The sequence below is a fragment of the Oncorhynchus clarkii genome, chromosome 2, assembly GCF_045791955.1.
Source record: "Oncorhynchus clarkii lewisi isolate Uvic-CL-2024 chromosome 2, UVic_Ocla_1.0, whole genome shotgun sequence".
NCBI classification, from domain to species: domain Eukaryota; kingdom Metazoa; phylum Chordata; class Actinopteri; order Salmoniformes; family Salmonidae; genus Oncorhynchus; species Oncorhynchus clarkii.
This window is the reverse complement of record NC_092148.1, coordinates 68,812,982-68,833,453: the sequence shown is the minus strand read 5'-3', so window position 1 is coordinate 68,833,453 and position 20,472 is coordinate 68,812,982. Positions and strand designations below refer to the sequence as shown.

The 20,472-nt window shown below is 45.1% G+C and overlaps 1 protein-coding gene across 1 annotated transcript in view; it reads left to right on the top strand.

Moving 5' to 3' along the window:
- LOC139382270 (IQ motif and SEC7 domain-containing protein 3-like) overlaps positions 1-20,472 on the top strand; it is a 41,133-nt gene that overhangs the window by 7,262 nt on the left and 13,399 nt on the right. The window contains exons 3-6 of the mRNA XM_071126142.1: positions 3,038-3,167; positions 3,809-4,159; positions 4,284-5,041; positions 18,258-18,419. Coding sequence (XP_070982243.1) covers positions 3,038-3,167; positions 3,809-4,159; positions 4,284-5,041; positions 18,258-18,419 — 1,401 coding nt within the window. The remainder of the gene's footprint in view (positions 1-3,037; positions 3,168-3,808; positions 4,160-4,283; positions 5,042-18,257; positions 18,420-20,472) is intronic.

Here is a 20,472-nt window from a genome sequence, read left to right as displayed (position 1 = left end):
GACAAGACAAACTGGCAACAGACAAACAGGGAACACCGGAATAAATACCCAGGGACTAATGGGGAAAACAGGTGACACCTGGAGGTGGGTGGAGACAATCACTAAGACTGGTGAAACAGATCAGGGTGTGACAACAATATTCCCTTCAGGTAAAAACAGCAGTTTGGACAGAACTATCAAAAAGGTTTCAAATCAAACTCCTCATTCAGGCCAAGATACGGGACAGTGTGTTGACCCTGTGGATCCAGAAAGATTTCCTTTGAAGTAGTTTCCTCCCAATGTCCCCTCCCCTGCATGACATCCCCTTTCTATCCCAATGTATCTCAGAGAACTAATAGGGTGTCCGGTTTAAGAAAAATGAACGGCAACAGGGTTTATATACAGTGCATTCGGAAAGTATTCAGACCCCTTGACTTTTTCCACATTTTGTTATGTTACAGCCTTATTCTAAAATAGATTACATAGTGACAAAGCAAAAACAGTTTTTTAGAAATGTTGGTATTCAAACCCTTTACTCAGTACTTTGTTGAAGTGCCTTTGGCAGCGATTACAGCCTTGAGTCTTCTTGGGTATGGTGCTAAAAGCTTGGCACACCTGTATTTGCGAAGTTTCTCCAATTCTTCTCTGCAGATCCTCTCAAGCTCTGTCAGGTTGGATGGGGAGAGTCGCTGCACAGCTATTTTCAGGTCTCTCCAGTTGTTAGATCGGGTTCAAGTCCGGGCTCTGGCTGGGCCACTCAATGACATTCAGAGACTTCCCAAAGCCACTTCTGTGTTGCCTTGGCTGTGTGCTTAGGGTTGTTGTCCCGTTGGAAGGTAAACCTTTGCCCCAGTCTGAGGTCTTGAGCGCTCTGGAGTAGGTTTTCATCAAGGATCTCTCCGTTCATCTTTTCCTCAACCCTGACTAGTCTCCCAGTCCACGCCGCTGAACAATATCCCCACGGCAAGATGATGCCATCACCATGCTTCACAGTAGGGATGGTGCCAGGTTTCCTCCAGATGTGACGCTAGGCATTCAGGCCAAAGAGTTCAATCTTGGTTTCATCACACCAGAGAATCATGTTTCCTATGGTCTGAGAGTCCTTTAGGTGCCTTTTGACAAACTCCAAGCGGACTGTCATATATGCCCTTTACTGAGGAGTGGCTTCCGTCTGGCCACTCTACCATAAAGGCCTGATTGGTAGAGTGCTGCAGAGATGGTTTTCCTTCTGGAAGGTTCTTCCATCTCTACAGAGTAACTCTGGAGCTCTGCCAGAGTGACCATTGGATTCTTGGTCACCTCCCTGACCAAGGCCCTTCTCCCCCGATTGCTCAGTTTGGCCAGGCGGCCAGCTCTAGAAAGAGCCTATGTGGATCCAAACTTCTTCCATTTAAGAATGATGGAGGCCACTGTATTCTTGGGGACCTTCAATGCTGCAGACATTTTTTGGTACCCTTCCCCAGAACTGTGCCTTGACACAATCCTGTCTCGGAGCTCTACGGACAATTCCTTCAACCTCATGGTTTTTGCTTAGTTTTTGCTCTGACATGCACTGGCAATTGTGGGACCTTATATAGATACGTGTGTGCATTTCCAAGTCATGTCCAATAAATAGAATTTACCACACAATTTACCACAGTTGTAGAAACATCTCAATGATGATCCATGGAAACAGGAACGCACCGAAGCTCAATTTCGAGGTTCATAGTAAAGGGTCTGAAAACTTATGTACTGTATATAAGGTAGTTAAAAAAAACTATAATAATAATTTCTTAACAAACTGTTTTTGCTTCATCATTAGGGCGGTATTGTGCGTAGATTGATGAGGATTAAAAAATATATATTTTAGAATAAGACTGTAACGTAACAAAATGTGGAAAATGGGAAGGGGTCTGAATACTTTCCGAATGCACTGTATATACACTATATATACAAACTAGTGGATTCGGTTATTTCAGCCACACCAGTTACTGACAGGTGTATAAAATTGAACACACAGCCATGTATTCTCCATAGAAAAACATTGGCAGTACAATGGCCTTACTGAGAAGCTTAGTGACTTTCAACGTGGCACCGTCATAGGATGCCACCTTTCCAACAAGTCAGTTCGTCAAATTTCTGCCCTGCTAGAGCTGCCCCGGTCAACTGTAAGTGCTGTTATTGTGAAGTGGAAACGTCTAGGAGCAACAACAGCTCAGCCGCGAAGTGGTAGAGCTCACAGAACAGGACAGCCGAGTGCTGAAGCACGTATAGTGCGTTAAAATCGCCTATCCTCGGTTGCAACACTCACTACTGAGATCCAAACTGCTTCTGGAAGCAACGTCAGCCTAAGATCACCGTTCGCAATGCTAAGCATCGGCATTAGACTCTGGAGCAGTGGAAACTCGTTCTCTGGAGCGCATAGCACCCCCTGAAAAATAATAATAATAAAAAATAATGAAACAATATATATATATATACACTGTATATTTTTGTTAAAAATATATTTTTCACAAAACTAGTGCACTGGTTCTTTAATAGTCCTGTGCTAGCGGACTGCAGCGAGGGTATGGTGGCGTTTTTAATAGAGTGTTAATAAAAGGTAGCCTCCAGCACGTGCAAACACACACACACAAACACACACACACACACACACAAACACATACATACGGAGATAGAGAAAGAGAGACATGTACAGTACACACACACACATACGGAGATAGAGAAAGAGAGAGACACGTACAGTACACACACACACACACACAGAGATAGAGAAAGAGAGAGACATGTACAGTACACACACACACACACACACACACACAGAGATAGAGAAAGAGAGAGACAAGTACAGTACACACACACACAGGCAGTGTTAGCTGAATAGTAGAACCAGAGAGGAACATTAGTGATGTAGTCATTATTTAAACATTACCAGTCTTTGCTTTTATACAGTAGCTGTGGTTTTAGAGCTGGCTTATATAACAACTGGTAGACTTAGCAAGTAGGTTAAAACACACACACATACAGTACATACACACGTTATCCCAGGCGTTGAAGGTGAGTGTTGTTGTTTCCATAGTGATGGGCAGCTGCTGGGTCTGGAGGGCGGGACTTCCTCCAGCAGACAGGAAGGAGAGGGGTCAGTTGGTGTGGCTCGTAGAGAAGGACCCAGCGACTATGAACTTGCCCTGGAGAACAAGACCAAACAGGTGTGTGTGTGTGTGTGCAGAGGCATACAGGTGGGTTGTGATTAACTGGGTTTGTGTTTCTGTGTGTATATGATACTGTACTCTTGATGAGAGAGAAAGAGAGAGTCAGACAGAGAGAGAAGAAAGTAAGAAAGAGTGGACACCAGCCCTTCCATCTCACGGGTAACAGGAACATGGGGGATGATGGGTTGTCATGGTAACAGCTAATAGCTCCTGCTGACTGCAGTGTATGTCTTTATATTGCACAGAGAAGTGCCAAATGGACCACGCTGTGTGTGTGTCTTTCTCTCTCTGTCCTTATTCTCCCTCTCCCCCTTCTTCTCTGCTTCTCCTTCCCACTCTTCCATTCCCCCCACTTTATCGGAGCCTCAGAGGAAGTAAAAAGGGATTACTTGTCTTCTGTTCGCTTTCTGTTTGAGACACAGTGATGTAGTGATAGGTGTATCTGGTAGAAAGGTATTGGAGTTTGGTGAGAGGGTGTGTTGTACTGTTTTCAGAGAGGAGAGCTTGTCCCACTTTCCTTTTATATTTGGAGAAACATCCAGTTTAACAACCGGAGGCTTTTAGCATTGTTCTGTTAAGACTACAATATTTCCCCCCAAAAATCTTGCCAACAATATTCTTATTTTCTCTGTCTGTAGATAGAGGAGTTGGAGCTGAGGTACGGTGGTCACCTGGTGTCGCGGCGCGCTGCGTGTCGTATTCAGACAGCGTTCCGTCAGTACCAGCTCAGTAAGAATTTCCAGAAGATCCGGAACTCTTTGTCAGAGAGCAAGTTGCCACGACGCATTTCCCTGCGCCGGCCCAACCCCAGCCGGGGCCAGAACCCCACCCAGCGACACAGCTTCCTGTTAGAGAGTGGGGGCCCACCATTGCGCCCCAAAACACCCCCACCACCCCCCTCACGCTCCACCTCCCTGCCGCCCTCAGCCTCCCCTGCCACGGGCCCTGGCCCCTCACTCACACAGCTGGAGGACTGCTTCTCAGAGCAGGTGGGCTTTATGTAACACTAGCATAGCCTAGCATCATAATAGTTTGCCGTATAGTGAGCCTAGTGTTTCATCATAATACAGCTTAAAGGTCTTCCTATAACTAGTATTATGATTCTTATTCCAGGTACGCTCGCTGGCCCATTCGATAGACGAGGCCCTGCGTGGGTGGAGCCTGTCGGAGGGGGTTGAGGGGGGGACAGGGGGGCTGTTGATGGACCCCGAGGTGTTTCGGGCGGCTGGTCAGAGTGCCTGCATGCCTCGCAGTGCCAGCTCCCTGCTCATGGCCTTCAGAGATGTCACCGTTCACATCGACACCAACAACTACACTGTCTCCACAACTACCACCTCCACTACCACCACTACCCACGGCAACACAGGGGCAGGGGCGGGAGGAAGCAGGCAAGCCTCAATGGAAGGGGGAGGGGGAGAGGGGGGTGGAGGGGTAGGGAGAGAAACAACAACTTCCCAGCTGGGGGGTGAGAAAGAGTTCCCTGTCCCCCCTCCCAGTGAGGAATTGTTGAAGGCAGGAGGGTTGAGGATGGAGTCAACTATGACAGGGCAGGGGAGAGAGTTGGGGGGGCAGAGTGGCTCAGAGATACTCAGTTCCACCTCTACCTCCACCTCGGCCCAGTCTAACCAGTATACCACTCAGTCCTCCTATCCCCAGTACCACCAGTATTCTACATACCCCCAGGCCCATCACCCCCAATCCCAGCCAGGGTCCCAGTCAGTCAGGGACCCCACCACTGAGGCCCTCCAGGCCCTGGTCCTCTCTCTGCCCAGAGACCGATGCCAGGACCCTGCCTCCTGCCGATCCCCCACACTCTCCACTGACACACACCGCAAACGACTCTACCGCATCGGACTCAACCTCTTCAACGTGTAAGTACACACTCACACTCACACTCACACTCACACGCAAACACGCACATTATACACCTTATAATGTAGCAAGATGTTGCCGAAAGAGATGGTCGCCTCGCTTCAGGTCCTTAGGAAACTATGCAGTAATTTGTTTTTTTGATGTATTATTTCTTACATTGTTAGCCCAGAAAATCTCAGCTGTTATTACATACAGCCAGGAAGAACAATTGGATATAAAAGCTTACCAACTTACCAACATTACGACCAGGAATACGTCTTTCCCGAAGCGGATCCTTTGTTCGAACCTCCACCCTGAACATGGGATCTTATCCCAGAGGCCGACCCAAAACAACGCAGTCGCTGCAGGAGAGGTAGACGGAGCAGCCTACTGGTCAGACTCAGAAGGCAAGCACACCATCCACCGCATCTGAGCATATTACTCGCCAATGTCCAATCTCTAGATAACAAGGTGGACAAAATTAGGGCACGAGTTGCCTTCCAGAGAGACATCAGAGATTGTAACGTTCTCTATTTCACGAAAATATGGCTCACTCGGGTTATGTTGTCAGAGTCGGTACAGCCACCTGGTTTCTTCATGCATCGCACTGACAGAAACAAATATCTCTCTGGTAAAAAGAAGGGCAGGGGTGTATGCCTTATGATTGACAACTCATAGTGTAATCACAACAACATACAGGAACTCAAGTCCTTTTGTTCACCTGAACTAGAATTCCTTACAATCAAATGCCGACCGCGTTATCTTCCAAGAGAATTCTCTTCGATTATAGTCACAGCCGTGTATATCCCCCCCAAGCAGATACCTCGTCGGCTCTGAAAAAACTTCACTGGACTCTATGTAAACTGGAAACCATACATCCTGAGGCTGCATTTATTGTAGCTGGGGATTTGAACAAAGCTAACTTGAGAACAAGACTTCCTAAATTCTATCAGCATATCGAATGCGCGACACGAGCTGGTAGCATTCTGGATCATGGCTACTCTAACTTCCGCAATGCTTACAAAGCGTTCCCCCGCTCTGCCTTTGGCAAATCTGACCATGACTCCATTTTGTTGTCCCCAGCCTATAGACAAACTAAAACAGGAAATTCCCGTGCTCAGGTCTATCCATCACTGGTCTGACCAATCGTGAATCCACTCTTCAAGATTGCTTTGATCACGTGGACTGTGATATGTTCTGGATAGCCTCAGACAATAACATTAATGTATACGCTGACTCGGTGAGCAAGTTTATTACGAAGTGCATCGGAGATGTGGTACCCACTGTGACTATTAAAACCTTTCCTAACCAGAAACCGTGGATTGATGGCAGCATTTGCGCAAAAACTGAAAGCGAAGACCACCGCTTTTAATCATGGCAAGGTGACTGGAAACATGACCAAATACAAACAGTGCAGCTCTTCCCTCCGCAAGGCAATCAAACAAGCAAAGCGTCAGTATAGAGACAAAATACAGTAGAGTCGTCTCAAACACGAGACGTATGTGACAGGGTCTACAGTCAATCACGGATTAGAAAAAGAAAACCAGCCCCGTCGCGGACATCGACGTCTTGCTCCCAGACAAATTAAACAACTTCTTTGCTCGCGTTGAGGACAATACAGTTCCACTGACGCGGCCCGCTACTCTCCTTTTCCTTTTCCGCGGCTCTCCTTTTCCATGGCTAACGTGAGTAAAACATTTAAACGTGTTACCCCTCGCAAGGCTGCCGGCCCAGACAGCATCCCTAGCCACGTCCCCAGAGCATAAGCAGACCAGCTGGCTGGTGTGTTTATGGACATATTCAATCAATCCCTATCCCCATATGCTTCAAGATGGCCACCATTGTTCTTGTTCCCAAGACAGCTAAGGTAACTGAACTAAATGAAAATCGCTCCATTGCACTCACTTGTGTCATCATGAAGTGCTTTGAGTGACTAGCCAAGCATCATATCACCTCCACCCTACCTGATAGACCCACTCCAATTTGCTAACCGCTCCAATAGGTTCACTGATGATGCAATCGCCATCACACTGCACACTGCCCTATCCAATCTGAATAAGAGGAATACCTATGTAAGAATGATGTTCATTGACTACAGCTCAGCATTTAACACCATAGTACCCTCCAAGACCCTTGGTCTCGACCCGCCCTGTGCAACTGGGTCCTGGACTTTGACGGGCCGCCCCCTGGTGGTGAAGGTAGGAAGCAATGTCTCCACCCCGCTGATCCTCAACACTGGGGCCCCACAAGGGTATGTTCTCAGCGCTCTCCTGTACTCCCCGTTCACCCAAAAATTGCATGGCCATGCACGCCTCCAACCCAATCATCAAGTTTGCAGACGACACTACAGTTGTAAGCTTGACTACCAACAACGACAAGATGGCCTACAGGGAGAAGGTGAGGGCCCTCGGAGTGTGGTGTCAGGAAAATAACCTCTCAATCAATGTCTACAAAACAAAGGAGATGATCGTGGACTTCAAGAAACAGCAGATGGAGCACCCCCCAATCCACATTGACGGGACAGTAGTGGCGAAGGTGGAAAGTTTTAAGTTCTTCGGCATACTCATCACAGAAAAACTGAAATGGTCCACCTACACAGACAGCGTGGTGAAGAAGGCGCAACAGCTTCTCTTCCACCTCAGGAGGCTGAAGAAATTTGTCACATAAAACACTCACAAACGTTTACAGATGCACAATCGAGAGCATTCTGTGGGTGAGTGCACCGCCTTCAACAACAAGGCTCTCCAGAGTGTAGTGCGGTCTGCACAACGCATCACCGGGGGCAAACTACCTTGCCCTTCAGGACACCTACTCCACCCGATGTCACAGGAAGGCCAAAAATATCATCAAGGACAACAACCACCCGGGCCACTGCCTGTTCACCCCGCTATCATCCAGAAGGCGAGGTCAGTACAGGTGCATCAAAGCTGGGACCGAGAGACTGAAATACAGCTTCTATCTCAACGCCGTCAGACTGTTAAACAGCCGTCACTAACACAGAAAGGCTGCTGCCAACATTGTTACGAATCCCTTTTGGCCCGACAGTCTAGGGGGATGGTAATGAGACCCGTAACATATCTCATGCAAATTAGTTGTGACAAAGTAAGTGTGAACGAAATAACCACGACAACTGAAATAATACCGTCAAACTCAGGGTTTATTTATAAACACACGGTAATGGGGGGAGCAGGAAAAGGGGCTGAGCTGGACCCAAGGAAAGAAACAATAAATATGCAAAAACACCCCTAAGCTAGACTAGCCTACTTTAACAACAGCTAACTAACTAACCAAAAATACAGTGGGTGGTCCGCCCAGTTCTAACTAGTGTATTTAACAAAGTTCACCTACGGGTAGTGTATGCCCATGGGCGACTTGTCTTGGTTTCCCCTTTTCCCACTAGCAAACAAAGAAACACCATAACCAAAACAATACTCACAGGTGATGACAAAGTGCTATGGAGGTGCTCAAACAAAAGAGAGGTTAATTAATACACAGAGAGCGAGTGAAAAACAGAGGTCTACAAACATGGCATTTACAAAGAGATTGAGCTCTTGAAATCTACGAAGAACAGAGATCTACAAACATGGCATTTACAAAGAGATTGAGCTCTAGAGCAAACAAATGATGGGGTTTTTAAACCATGGGGAAGGAACTGTGATAGGGTAGGAAACAGGAGGAGGTGTGTCTTCTGATTGTTGATTGGATTGTTGACTGATTGGGGAGTGATGATTTTCACCTGTGAGAGGAGAAGGAGAGAAAAGAAACACACACACACACACAGGATACACACAGGATAACTGTATCCGTAACACTCCCACCCTTAAAAGAGCAACCCTAGTGGTTGCGACCACAGTATTACCATGAATACTCACAACAATAACAAAGTCAATCAAAACATACAAAAATCATTACACACGAGACAAAGCATCTGCCAACACATTATCTGAACCCTTTTTGTGGCGGATCTCCAAATTATAATTCTGTACAATCAGCACCCAACGCATAAGGCGCTGGTTCTGGTTGTACATACGGTGGAGAAAAACTAAGGGGTTATGGTCAGTATATACAATCACGGGTAGAGCACTGGAACCAATGTATATTTCAAAGTATTGCAGAGCCAACAACAAAGCAAGAGCTTCTTGTTCTATTGTCGCATAGTTTGTTTGACATTTATTAAATTTACGTGAAAAATAACAAACGGGATGATCCACTCCACTCTTGTCCTGCTGCAGTAGAACAGCACCAGCACCTCTGGCACTAGCATCTACCTCAAGTTTGAATGGTTGTTCAAAATCCGGAGCAGCAAGTACAGGGGTACTACATAAGAGTGCTTTCGCAGATTCAAAAGCGCTCTTACAATCAGGGGACCACACAAATGGTCTAGCCGGACTAAGCAAATCGGTCAATGGAGCAACTACCGCAGAGAATATTTTACAGAAGCTACGGTAGTAGCCAACCATCCCTAAAAAGCGGCATAGCTCTCGTCTGGTGGTAGGTGCAGGGAATGCAGTTATAGCCAAGACCTTGGCATCAACAGGGCGCACCTGTCCATGGCCAACCTCTTTACCGAGATAGGTAACAGTAGCCTTCCCAAACTCACACTTTGCTAAGTTAAGGGTTAGAGAAGCAGCTGCCAACCGTTCACATACTACCCTTAGCGAGTCAACATGATCTGACCACTCAGACGAATAAATCACTAGGTCATCCAGGTATGCACTACAATTAGGAACGCCAGCTAATACGGAGTTAACCAGTCGTTGGAAAGTGGCTGGTGCATTTCGCATCCCAAAAGCCATGACTGAGTACTGTAGGAAGTTGTCTGGGGTCACAAAGGCAGAAATCTCAGAAGCACGTGAAGTTAACGGAACCTGCCAGTAACCTTTTAAGAGGTCCAACTTAGTTACATATTTAGCAGCACCAATAGTATCGATACAGTCGTCCAGTCTGGGTAACGGGAACGAATCTGGCATTGTGACAGAATTTACCTTTCAATAATCCGTACATAACCTGGACGTACCATCAGGTTTAGGAACCAGAATGCAAGGAGAACTCCAAGGGCTTGAACTTAGCTTAGCCAGGTCATTCGCCAACAAATATTTCACCTCATCCCTCATTATCTTCCTCTTGGAAGCGTTGATACGATATGGGTGTTGCTTGATAGGTGTAGCATTTCCAACATTAATGTCATGTTCCAACACATTTGTGCGAGTAGGAACGTCATTAAAGAGACATGGAAAACTGTGTAGTAGCCTCACAATATCATTTGCCTGTCCATCCGTTAAATGAACCAGACCTGACTGGATAGACAGCAGCATTTCTGAGTTGGGCAATCTAACACACTGCTGTTGAGTATTGCGCAACTCCAATCCATCTACATCATCAATATGACAGTCCACTATCATCGCAGTAGTAACAGAGGAGACTGCAGTACCTTCCTCAGTTTTTGAACTATCTAACTGTGTGATGGGTCGGGTGTGGTAAGCTTTCAACATGTTAATGTGACACACACGAGATTGGCGTTGTCTATCAGGAGTTTGAAGCACATAGTCAGTTTCACTTATTTTCTTTTCAATTAAATAAGGACCAGAGAAACGAGCTGACAGTGAAGATCCTGGAACAGGTAATAACACCAGTACTTGGTCACCTGGCTGTAGTGGACGAGAAACAGCCTCTTTATCATAGTGTCTTTTCATGCTCCTCTGTGAGGAAGACAGAGCTTCCTTTGCAAGAGCACAAGCTTGGTGTAGGCGCTCACGAAAGCAACTAACATAGTCCAACACATTCTCATCTCTGGTACACAACTCTTGGGACAAGAACTGTTCTTTAAGGACTTTCATTGGTCCTCTCACTGTGTGACCAAACACTAGTTCAGCCGGGCTGAAACCTAGGGACTCCTGCACAGTTTCACGAGCAGCAAACAAAACTAGAGGAACTCCCTCATCCCAATTTTTCTCAGATTCCAAACAATATTTACGTAGCATAGACTTCAGTGTCTGATGCCATCTTTCAAGCGCACCCTGAGACTCTGGGTGATAGGCGCTTGACACACGGTGCGTAATTAATAAGGATTTCAACACCTGCTTGAAGAGCTTGGATAGGAAATTGGTACCTTGATCGCTTTGTACCACCTTAGGTAACCTGAATGTCGTGAAGAATTTTATTAAGGCTTTACTCACTATCGGAGCTGTAATCCTTCTCAGAGGAATAGACTCGGGGTATCTTGTAGCCATACACATTATCGTTAACAAAAACTGGTTACCCGATTTTGTCTTCGGTAACGGTCCGACACAATCAACCACCACATGCTCGAATGGTTCACCTATGACAGGTCTGGGACAAAGAGGAGCGGGAGGAATAACCTGATTTGGTTTTCCTGTTATCTGACAGGTGTGGCATGTCCGACAGAACTGAGCCACATCTTGTTTTAAACCCGGCCAAAAGAAATGTCGAAGGATCCGATCATACGTCTTTGTAATTCCTAAATGACCAGACCACTGGTGATCATGAGCAAGGGATAACACATTTTGTCGAAAGGCTGTAGGAATCACTATTTGGTAAACAGCATTCCAATCTCCACCCGCGTCAACATGGGATTTCCATTTACGCATGAGGAGATTACCATCAATGAAGTAAGCCACATTCTTCTTCTTCACCTCTTCCAATGAGACAACACTAGTAAAACATTTAGCAAGTTTGTTGTCAACCTTTTGGTTAGCAATCAGCTGCTCACGAGTGACTGGTAACTGTATTGCATCAGCAATAAGTTCAACGTTCTTTAATTCTTTCCTGGGCTGTTTGTCAGAGGTGATCAATTTCTCAGAGGTATCACACAATCCACCCTCTTGATCATCCTCTTTGAACAGAACAGTGTTCGACAAATCTATCACGTCACCCTTTTGTAGTGCCTGAGCACAGGTGACAGCACAAGCGGGGAACACATGTGGATAACTCTGTGCCAGCTCAATAGAGAGAGAGTGGTCACTTTTATCCAATACTTCCAATACGGGTACTACCTGTCCTCCGGCAATATCGTTACCCATTATAAAGGTCACACCTTTCACTGGCAACATAGGACGTACCCCCACTCTGAATATTCCACTGATTAACTCAGAGTGTACTTTCACAAAGTGCAATGGCACTGGGACAAAACCCATTTCAATACCCTGCACTAACACACTGGAACCACAGTATGTATCGTCAGATAAGGGCAACACATCAGACAATATAAACGACTGCGCCGCACCAGTATCTCTAAGGATTTTAACCGGACGCTGAGACGCTTCGTCATTCGTTAGGGACACAAACCCCTCAAAAATGAATGGTTCATAACTGCGGTCGGGGACTGAGACTTTCAAACTGCAGTTACCCTGAGGCACCTGTTTTGTTGCAGACCTCACAACCGTACGAATTAGACCAACACCTGTTGGTGGCTTGAAACGAAGAGGCATCCCTTGTTTGCGTTTAAGCATGAAGCAATCATTGATCATATGTCCTACTTTATGACAATAGAAACAGGGACGCTCATTCTTCTGGCGTGCTTGATATACCACTGCTGGCCGACTAGGGCTAAAGGTAGGAAACTCAGTGGTTCTACTCTCAGTTTGAGCCGAAAACACACTCTTGTGCGTCAACACAAACTCGTCTGCCAACACAGACGCTTCTGCCAGGGAGGATACTTTCTGTTCGTTTAGGTAAACAATGCGTTCGGGTAAGCAATTTTTAAACTCTTCCAACAAGATTAACTCCCGGAGATAGTTGAAATCAGTTACCTTACTAGCAGCATGCCATTTATCAAACAGATTTCCCTTGTCTCTAGCAAATTCCACATAAGTCTTACTAGAAGACTTTCTATGAGACCTAAATCTCTGTCGGTATGCCTCAGGCACAAGCTCATAGGCACGAAGAACAGTAGCTTTGACCACTTCATACTTCAAACTGTCCTCCAGAAGTAGCGCTGACAAAACCTCTTGGGCTTTACCAGTTAATTTACACTGAAGTAATAGACACCATACCTCTTCGGGCCACTTCAATGCTACGGCTATACGCTCAAATACACAAAAATAGGAGTCAACCTCCGACTCTCTGAACAAAGGTACTAAGGCAATCTGCCTACTAATGTCAAACGTGTTTGAGGACGACTCACTAACAGTGACAGCAGGAACGAAGGCTAGCCTCGCTGTCTCTGCCTCCAGTTCCATCTGGCGCATTTTAAACGTCATCTGCCTCTGTTCTCGTTCTCGTTCTTTTTCTGCCTCAATTTTACACATCTCCAAATCTAAATGCCGCTGTTCTTTTTCTGCCTCAATTTTACCCATCTCCAAATCTAAATGCCGCTGTTCTCGTTCTTTTTCTGCCTCAATTTTACACATCTCCAACTGGAGAGTCTCTCGCCTAATTTGGGCTCTCTTCCACCTCTAGTTGGAACTGTGCTAAACGGACATCCCTCCTGGCATCACCGTTTGACAGTGGGGAGAGTGGTTCAAAATGGGACAATGTGGCTGGTGTTTTAGCCTCGCCCTCATTATCAGACACCAATGGGCTTACAGGAGCAGCAACATCCCCTACAGGGGTAGTATACTCAGGCAGCGGTAACACAAGCACCTGCTCTTCCAACAATACATTTAACACCAGCTTTTTAACCTCCGACTAAACTACATTCTGTGGAATCGATACTGAATAATGGTCAGCCAAGGTCATTAAATCAACTCTACGACATTTGTCAAAAACCTCCCACGAAGAGTTATCCAAAAAGGACTTCAAATCAAAAGTAGCCATCTTACACTACTTCACAAGAGCCAACGAAAATAGCAAACACTAATGCTACTTCAGCTATAACGTTCAACACTGAACTATACCACTATCACAATCTACATGAGTGGCATGGGTGTCAGTTATGACAGATCCCAGATGAGGCTCCACTTATGTTACGAATCCCTTTTGGCCCGACAGTCTAGGGGGGATGGTAATGAGACCCGTAACGTATCTCATGCAAATTATAGTTGTGACAAAGTAAGTGTGATCGAAATAACCACGACAACTGAAATAATACAGTCAAACTCAGGGTTTATTTATAAACACACGGTAATGGGGGGAGCAGGAAAAGGGGCTGAGCTGGACCCAAGGAAAGAAACAATAAGTATTCAAAACACCCCTAAGCTAGACTAGCCTACTTTAACAACAGCTAACTAACTAACCAAAAATAGAGTGGGTGGTCCGCCCAGTTCTAACTAGTGTATTTAACAAAGTTCACCTACGGGTAGTGCATGCCCATGGGCGACTTGTCTTGGTTTCCCCTTTTCCCACTAGCAAACAAAGAAACACCATAACCAAAACAATACTCACAGGTGATGACAAAGTGCTATGGAGGTGCTCAAACAAAAGAGAGGTTAATTAATACACAGAGAGCGTGTGAAAAACAGAGGTCTACAAACATGGCATTTACAAAGAGATTGAGCTCTTGAAATCTACGAAGAACAGAGATCTACAAACATGGCATTTACAAAGAGATTGAGCTCTAGAGCAAACAAATGATGGGGTTTTTAAACCATGGGGAAGGAACTGTGATAGGGTAGGAAACAGGAGGAGGTGTGTCTTCTGATTGTTGATTGGATTGTTGACTGATTGGGGAGTGATGATTTTCACCTGTGAGGGGAGAAGGAGAGAAAAGAAACACACACACACAGGATACACACAGGATAACTGTATCCGTAACAAACATACAGACTCAAATCTCTGGCCACTTTAATAAATGGACTTAATAAAGGTATCACTAGTCCATTCAATAATGTTTACATAGAGGTATCACTAGTCACTTTAAATAACACCACTTTAATAATGTTTACATACCCTACATTACTCATCTCATATGTACAGTGGGGCAAAAAAGTATTTAGTCAGCCACCATTGTGCAAGTTCTCCCACTTAAAAAGATGAGAGAGGCCTGTAATTGTCATCATAGGTACACTTCAACTATGACAGACAAAATGAGAAAAAAAATCCAGAAAATCACATTGTAGGATTTTTTATGAATTTATTTGCAAATTATGGTGGAAAATAAGTATTTGGTCACCTACAAACAAACAATATTTCTGGCTCTCACAGACCTGTGGCTCACAGGCTCCTCTGTCCTCCACTCGTTACCTGTATTAATGGCACCTGTTTGAAGTTGTTATCAGTATAAAAGACACCTGTCCACAACCTCAAATAGTCACACTCCAAACTCCACTATGGCCAAGACCAAAGAGCTGTCAAAGGACACCAGAAACAAAATTGTAGACCTGAACCAGGCTGGGAAGACTGAATCTGCAATAGGTAAGCAGCTTGGTTTGAAGAAATCAACTGAAGGGAGCAATTATTAGGAAATGGAAGACATACAAGACCACTGATAATATCCCTCGATCTGGGGCTCCACGTAAGATCTCACCAGTACATGTCCAGGCCCGTCTGAAGTTTGCTAGAGAGCATTTGGTGATCCAGAAGAAGATTGGGGAATGTCATATGGTCAGATGAAACCAAAATATAACTTTTTGGTAAAAACTCAACTCGTCGTGTTTGGAGGACAAAGAATGCTGAGTTGCATCCAAAGAACACCATACCTACTGTGAAGCATGGGGGTGGAAACATCATGCTTTGGGGCTGTTTTTCTGCAAAAGGACCAGGACGACTGATCCGTGTAAAGGAAAGAATGAATGGGGCCATGTATCGTGAGATTTTGAGTGAAAACCTCCTTCCATCAGCAAGGGCATTGAAGATGAAACGTGGCTGGGTCTTTCAGCATGACAATGATCCCAACCACACCGCCCGGGCAACGAAGGAGTGGCTTCGTAAGAAGCATTTCAAGGTCCTGGAGTGGCCTAGCCAGTCTCCAGATCTCAACCCCATAGAAAATCTTTGGAGGGAGTTGAAAGTCCGTGTTGCCCAGCAACAGCCCCAAAACATCACTGCTCTAGAGGAGATCTGCATGTAGGAATGGGCCAAAATACCAGCAACAGTGTGTGAAAACCTTGTGAACACTTACAGAAAATGTTTGACCTCTCCAAATACTTATTTTCCACCATAATTTGCAAATAAATTCATTAAAAATCCTACAATGTGATTTTCTGGATTTTTTTTCCCTCATTTTGTCTGTCATAGTTGAAGTGTACCTATGATGAAAATTACAGGCCTCTCTCATCTTTTAAAGTGGGAGAACTTTCACAATTGGTGGCTGACTAAATACTTTTTTGCCCCACTCTATATACTGTACTCTATACCATTTACTGCATCTTGCCTATGCCGCACGGCCATTGCTCATCCATATATTTATATGTACATAATCTTATTCATCCCTTTACATTTGTGTGTATAAGGTATTTGATTTGATTTGATAAACAATCACATACAGGCTTGAATTGTCCTCTAGCTACTCACAGAATTATTCACAGAACAGGTATCTGCTCTAGAAAGAGGGAGAGGAGGGAGAGAGAGAGAGAGGTGGAAAGGTGGTATTTATATATAGGAGTACAGTTGAAGTCAGAAGTTTACATACACCTTAGCCAAATACATTTAAACTCAGTTTTTAAACAAATCCTAGTAAAAATCCCCTGTATTAGGTCAGTTAGGATCACCACTTTATTTTAAGAATGTGACATGTCAGAATAATAGTAGAGAGATTGATTTATTTCAGCTTTTATTTCATTCATCACATTCCCAGTGGGTCAGAAGTTTACATACACTCAATTAGTATTTGGTAGCATTGCCTTTAAATTGTTTAACTTGGGTCAAATGTTTCCGGTAGCCTTCTACAAGCTTCCCACAATAAGTTGCGTGCATTTTGGCCCATTCCTCCTGACAGAGCTGGTGTAACTGAGTCAGGTTTGTAGGCCTCCTTGCTCGCACACGCTTGTTCAGTTCTGCCCACAAATTCTCTATAGGATTGAGGTCAGAGCTTTGTGATGGCCAATCCAATTCCTTGACTTTGTTGTTTAAGCCATTTTGCCACAACTTTGGAAGTATGCTTGGGGTCATTGTCTATTTGGAAGACCCATTTGCCAAGCTTTAACTTCCTGACTGATGTCTTGAGATGTTGCTTCAGTATATCCACATACTTTTCCTACCTCATGACGCCATCTATTTTGTGAAGTGCACCAGTCCCTCCTGCAGCAAAGCACCCCCAAAACATGATACTTGCACCCCGTGCTTCAAGGTTGGGATGGTGTTCTTCGGCTTGCAAGCATCCCCCTTTTTCCTCCAAACATAACGATGGTCATTATGGCCAATCAGTTCGATTTTTTGTTTCATCAGACCAGAGGACATTTCTCCAAAAAGTACAACCTTTGTCCCCATGTGCAGTTGCAAACCGTAGTCTGGCTTTTTATGGCGGTTTTAGAGCAGTGGCTTCTTCCTTGCTGAGCGGCCTTTCAGGTTATGTCGATATAGGACTCGCTTTACCTACATATAGATACTTTTGTACCTGTTTCCTCCAGCATCTTCACAAGGTCCTTTGCTGTTGTTCTGAGATTGATTTTCACTTTTCTCACCAAAGTACGTTAATCTCTAGGAGACAGAACGCGTCTCCTTTCTGAGTGGTATGACGGCTGCGTGGTCACATGGTGTTTATACTTGAATACTATTGTTTGTACAGATAAACGTGGTACCTTCAGGCATTTGGAAATTTCTCCCGAGGAGGAACCAGATCATCTTGGCTGATTTCTTTTGATTTTCCCATGATGTCAAGAAAAGAGGCACTGAGTTTGAAGGTAGGCCTTGAAATACATCCACAGATACACCTCCAATTGACTCAAATTATGTCAATTAGCCTATCAGAAGCTTCTGAAGCCATGACATCATTTTCTGGAATTTTCCAAGCTGTTTAAAGGCACAACTTCGTGTATGTAAACTTTTGACCCACTGGAATTATGATTGAAATAATCTGTCTGTAAACAATTGTTGGAAAAATGACTTTTGTCATGCACAAAGTAGATATTATAACCGACTTCCCAAAAATATTGTTTGTTAAACAATACATTTGTGTAGTGGTTGAAAAACTAGTTTTAATGACTCCAACCTAAGTCTATGTAAACTTCCGACTTCAACTGTATTTACGGTTGGCCTGCAGCCTGTAGTTATTGTAAATTAGCTAATGTGAATCACTGAGACTGAGAGAGTTGCCTATCACTTTACGGTTATATTCACTCACATATACGCACACACACACACATGCATACACTTATATTGTGCTTTCTATCTCTACTCTAGGAACCCAGAGAGAGGCATCCACTTCCTGATCACGCGTGGTTTCGTCCCAGACACGCCCATGGGCGTGGCCCACTTCCTGTTACAGAGGAAGGGCCTAAGCCGACAGATGATTGGAGAGTTCCTGGGGAACAGCAAGCTGCTCTTCAACAGAGATGTCCTGGAGTGAGTCCACACACAAAATAAAGCACAAATATGTTTTACACATACACGCACATACACACACATGCATGCTCTCACACTGCAGAGAGCGAGAGAGCCAGGAGAATGTGCTTTGCTTAGAGAAAAAATAGGTCACAGCACTCAGCACGATTTTCTTTCTCCCCCTCTCTCCCCTTCTCTTCTTTTCTCTCTACTCCCCCTCTCTCCCCTTCTCTTCTTTTCTCTCTACTCCCCCTCTCTTCTTTTCTCTCTACTCCCCCTCTCTTATTTTCTCTCTACTCCCCCCCTCTTCTTTTCTCTCTAGTCCCCCTCTCTTATTTTCTCTCTACTCCCCTTCTCTTTTTTTCTCTCTACTCCCCCTCTCCTCTTCTCTTCTTTTCTCTCTACTCCCCCTCTCGCCTCTTCTCTTCTTTTCTCTCTACTCCCCCTCTCTCCTCTTCTCTTCTTTTCTCTCTACTCCCCTCTTCTTTTCTCTCTACTCCCCCTCTCTTCTTTTCTCTCTACTCCCCCTCTCTTCTTTTCTCTCTACTCCCCCCCTCTTCTTTTCTCTCTACTCCCCTCTCTTCTTTTCTCTCTACTCCCCCCCTCTTCTTTTCTCTCTACTCCCCCTCTCTTCTTTTCTCTCTACTCCCCCTCTCTTCTTTTCTCTCTACACTCTCTTCTTTTCTCTCTACTCCCCCCCTCTTCTTTTCTCTCTACTCCCCCTCTCTTCTTTTCTCTCTACTCACCCTCTCTTCTTTTCTCTCTACTCCCCCTCTCTTCTTTTCTCTCTACTCCCCTCTCTTCTTTTCTCTCTAGTCCCCCTCTCTTCTTTTCTCTCTACTACCCTCTCTTCTTTTCTCTCTACTCCCCCTCTCTTATTTTCTCTCTACTCCCCTTCTCTTTTTTTCTCTCTACTCCCCCTCTCCTCTTCTCTTCTTTTCTCTCTACTCCCCCTCTCGCCTCTTCTCTTCTTTTCTCTCTACTCCCCCTCTCTCCTCTTCTCTTCTTTTCTCTCTACTCTACTCCCCCCTCTTCTTTTCTCTCTAGTCCCCCTCTCTTCTTTTCTCTCTACTCCCCCCCTCTTCTTTTCTCTCTACTCCCCCCTCTCTTCTTTTCTCTCTACTCCCCCTCTCTTCTTTTCTCTCTACTCTTACTTTTCCCTCTCTTCTTTTCTCTCTACTCCCCTCTCTTCTTTTCTCTCTACTCCCCTCTCTTCTTTTCTCTCTACTCTTTTCTCTCCTCTCTTCTTTTCTCTCTACTCCCCTCTCTTATTTTCTCTCTACTCCCCCTCTCTTCTTTTCTCTCTACTCCCCCTCTCTTCTTTTCTCTCTACTACCCTCTCTTCTTTTCTCTCTACTCCCCCCTCTTCTTTTCTCTCTACTCCCCCCTCTTCTTTTCTCTCTACTACCCCTCTCTTCTTTTCTCTCTACTCCCCCTCTCTTCTTTTCTCTCTACTCCCCTCTCTTATTTTCTCTCTACTCCCCCTCTCTTCTTTTCTCTCTACTCCCCCTCTCTTCTTTTCTCTCTACTCCCCTCTCTTCTTTTCTCTCTACTCCCCTCTCTTCTTTTCTCTCTACTCCCCCCCTCTTCTTTTCTCTCTACTCCCCTTCTCTTCTTTTCTCTCTACTCCCCTCTCTTCTTTTCTCTCTACTCCCCCTCTCTTCTTTTCTCTCTACTCCCCCTCTCTTCTTTTCTCTCTACTCCCCCTCTCTCCTCTTCTCTTCTTTTCTCTCTACTCCCCCTCTCTTCTTTTCTCTCTACTCCCCTCTCTTCTTTTCTCTCTACTCCCCCTCTCTTCTTTTCTCTCTACTCCCCCTCTCTTCTTTTCTCTCTACTCCCCCTCTCTTCTTTTCTCTCTACTCCCCCTCTCTCCTCTTCTCTTCTTTTCTCTCTACTCCCCCTCTCTTCTTTTCTCTCTACTCCCCTCTCTTATTTTCTCTCTACTCCCCCTCTCTCCTCTTCTCTTCTTTTCTCTCTACTCCCCCTCTCTTCTTTTCTCTCTACTCCCCCTCTCTTCTTTTCTCTCTACTCCCCCTCTCTCCTCTTCTCTTCTTTTCTCTCTACTCCCCCTCTC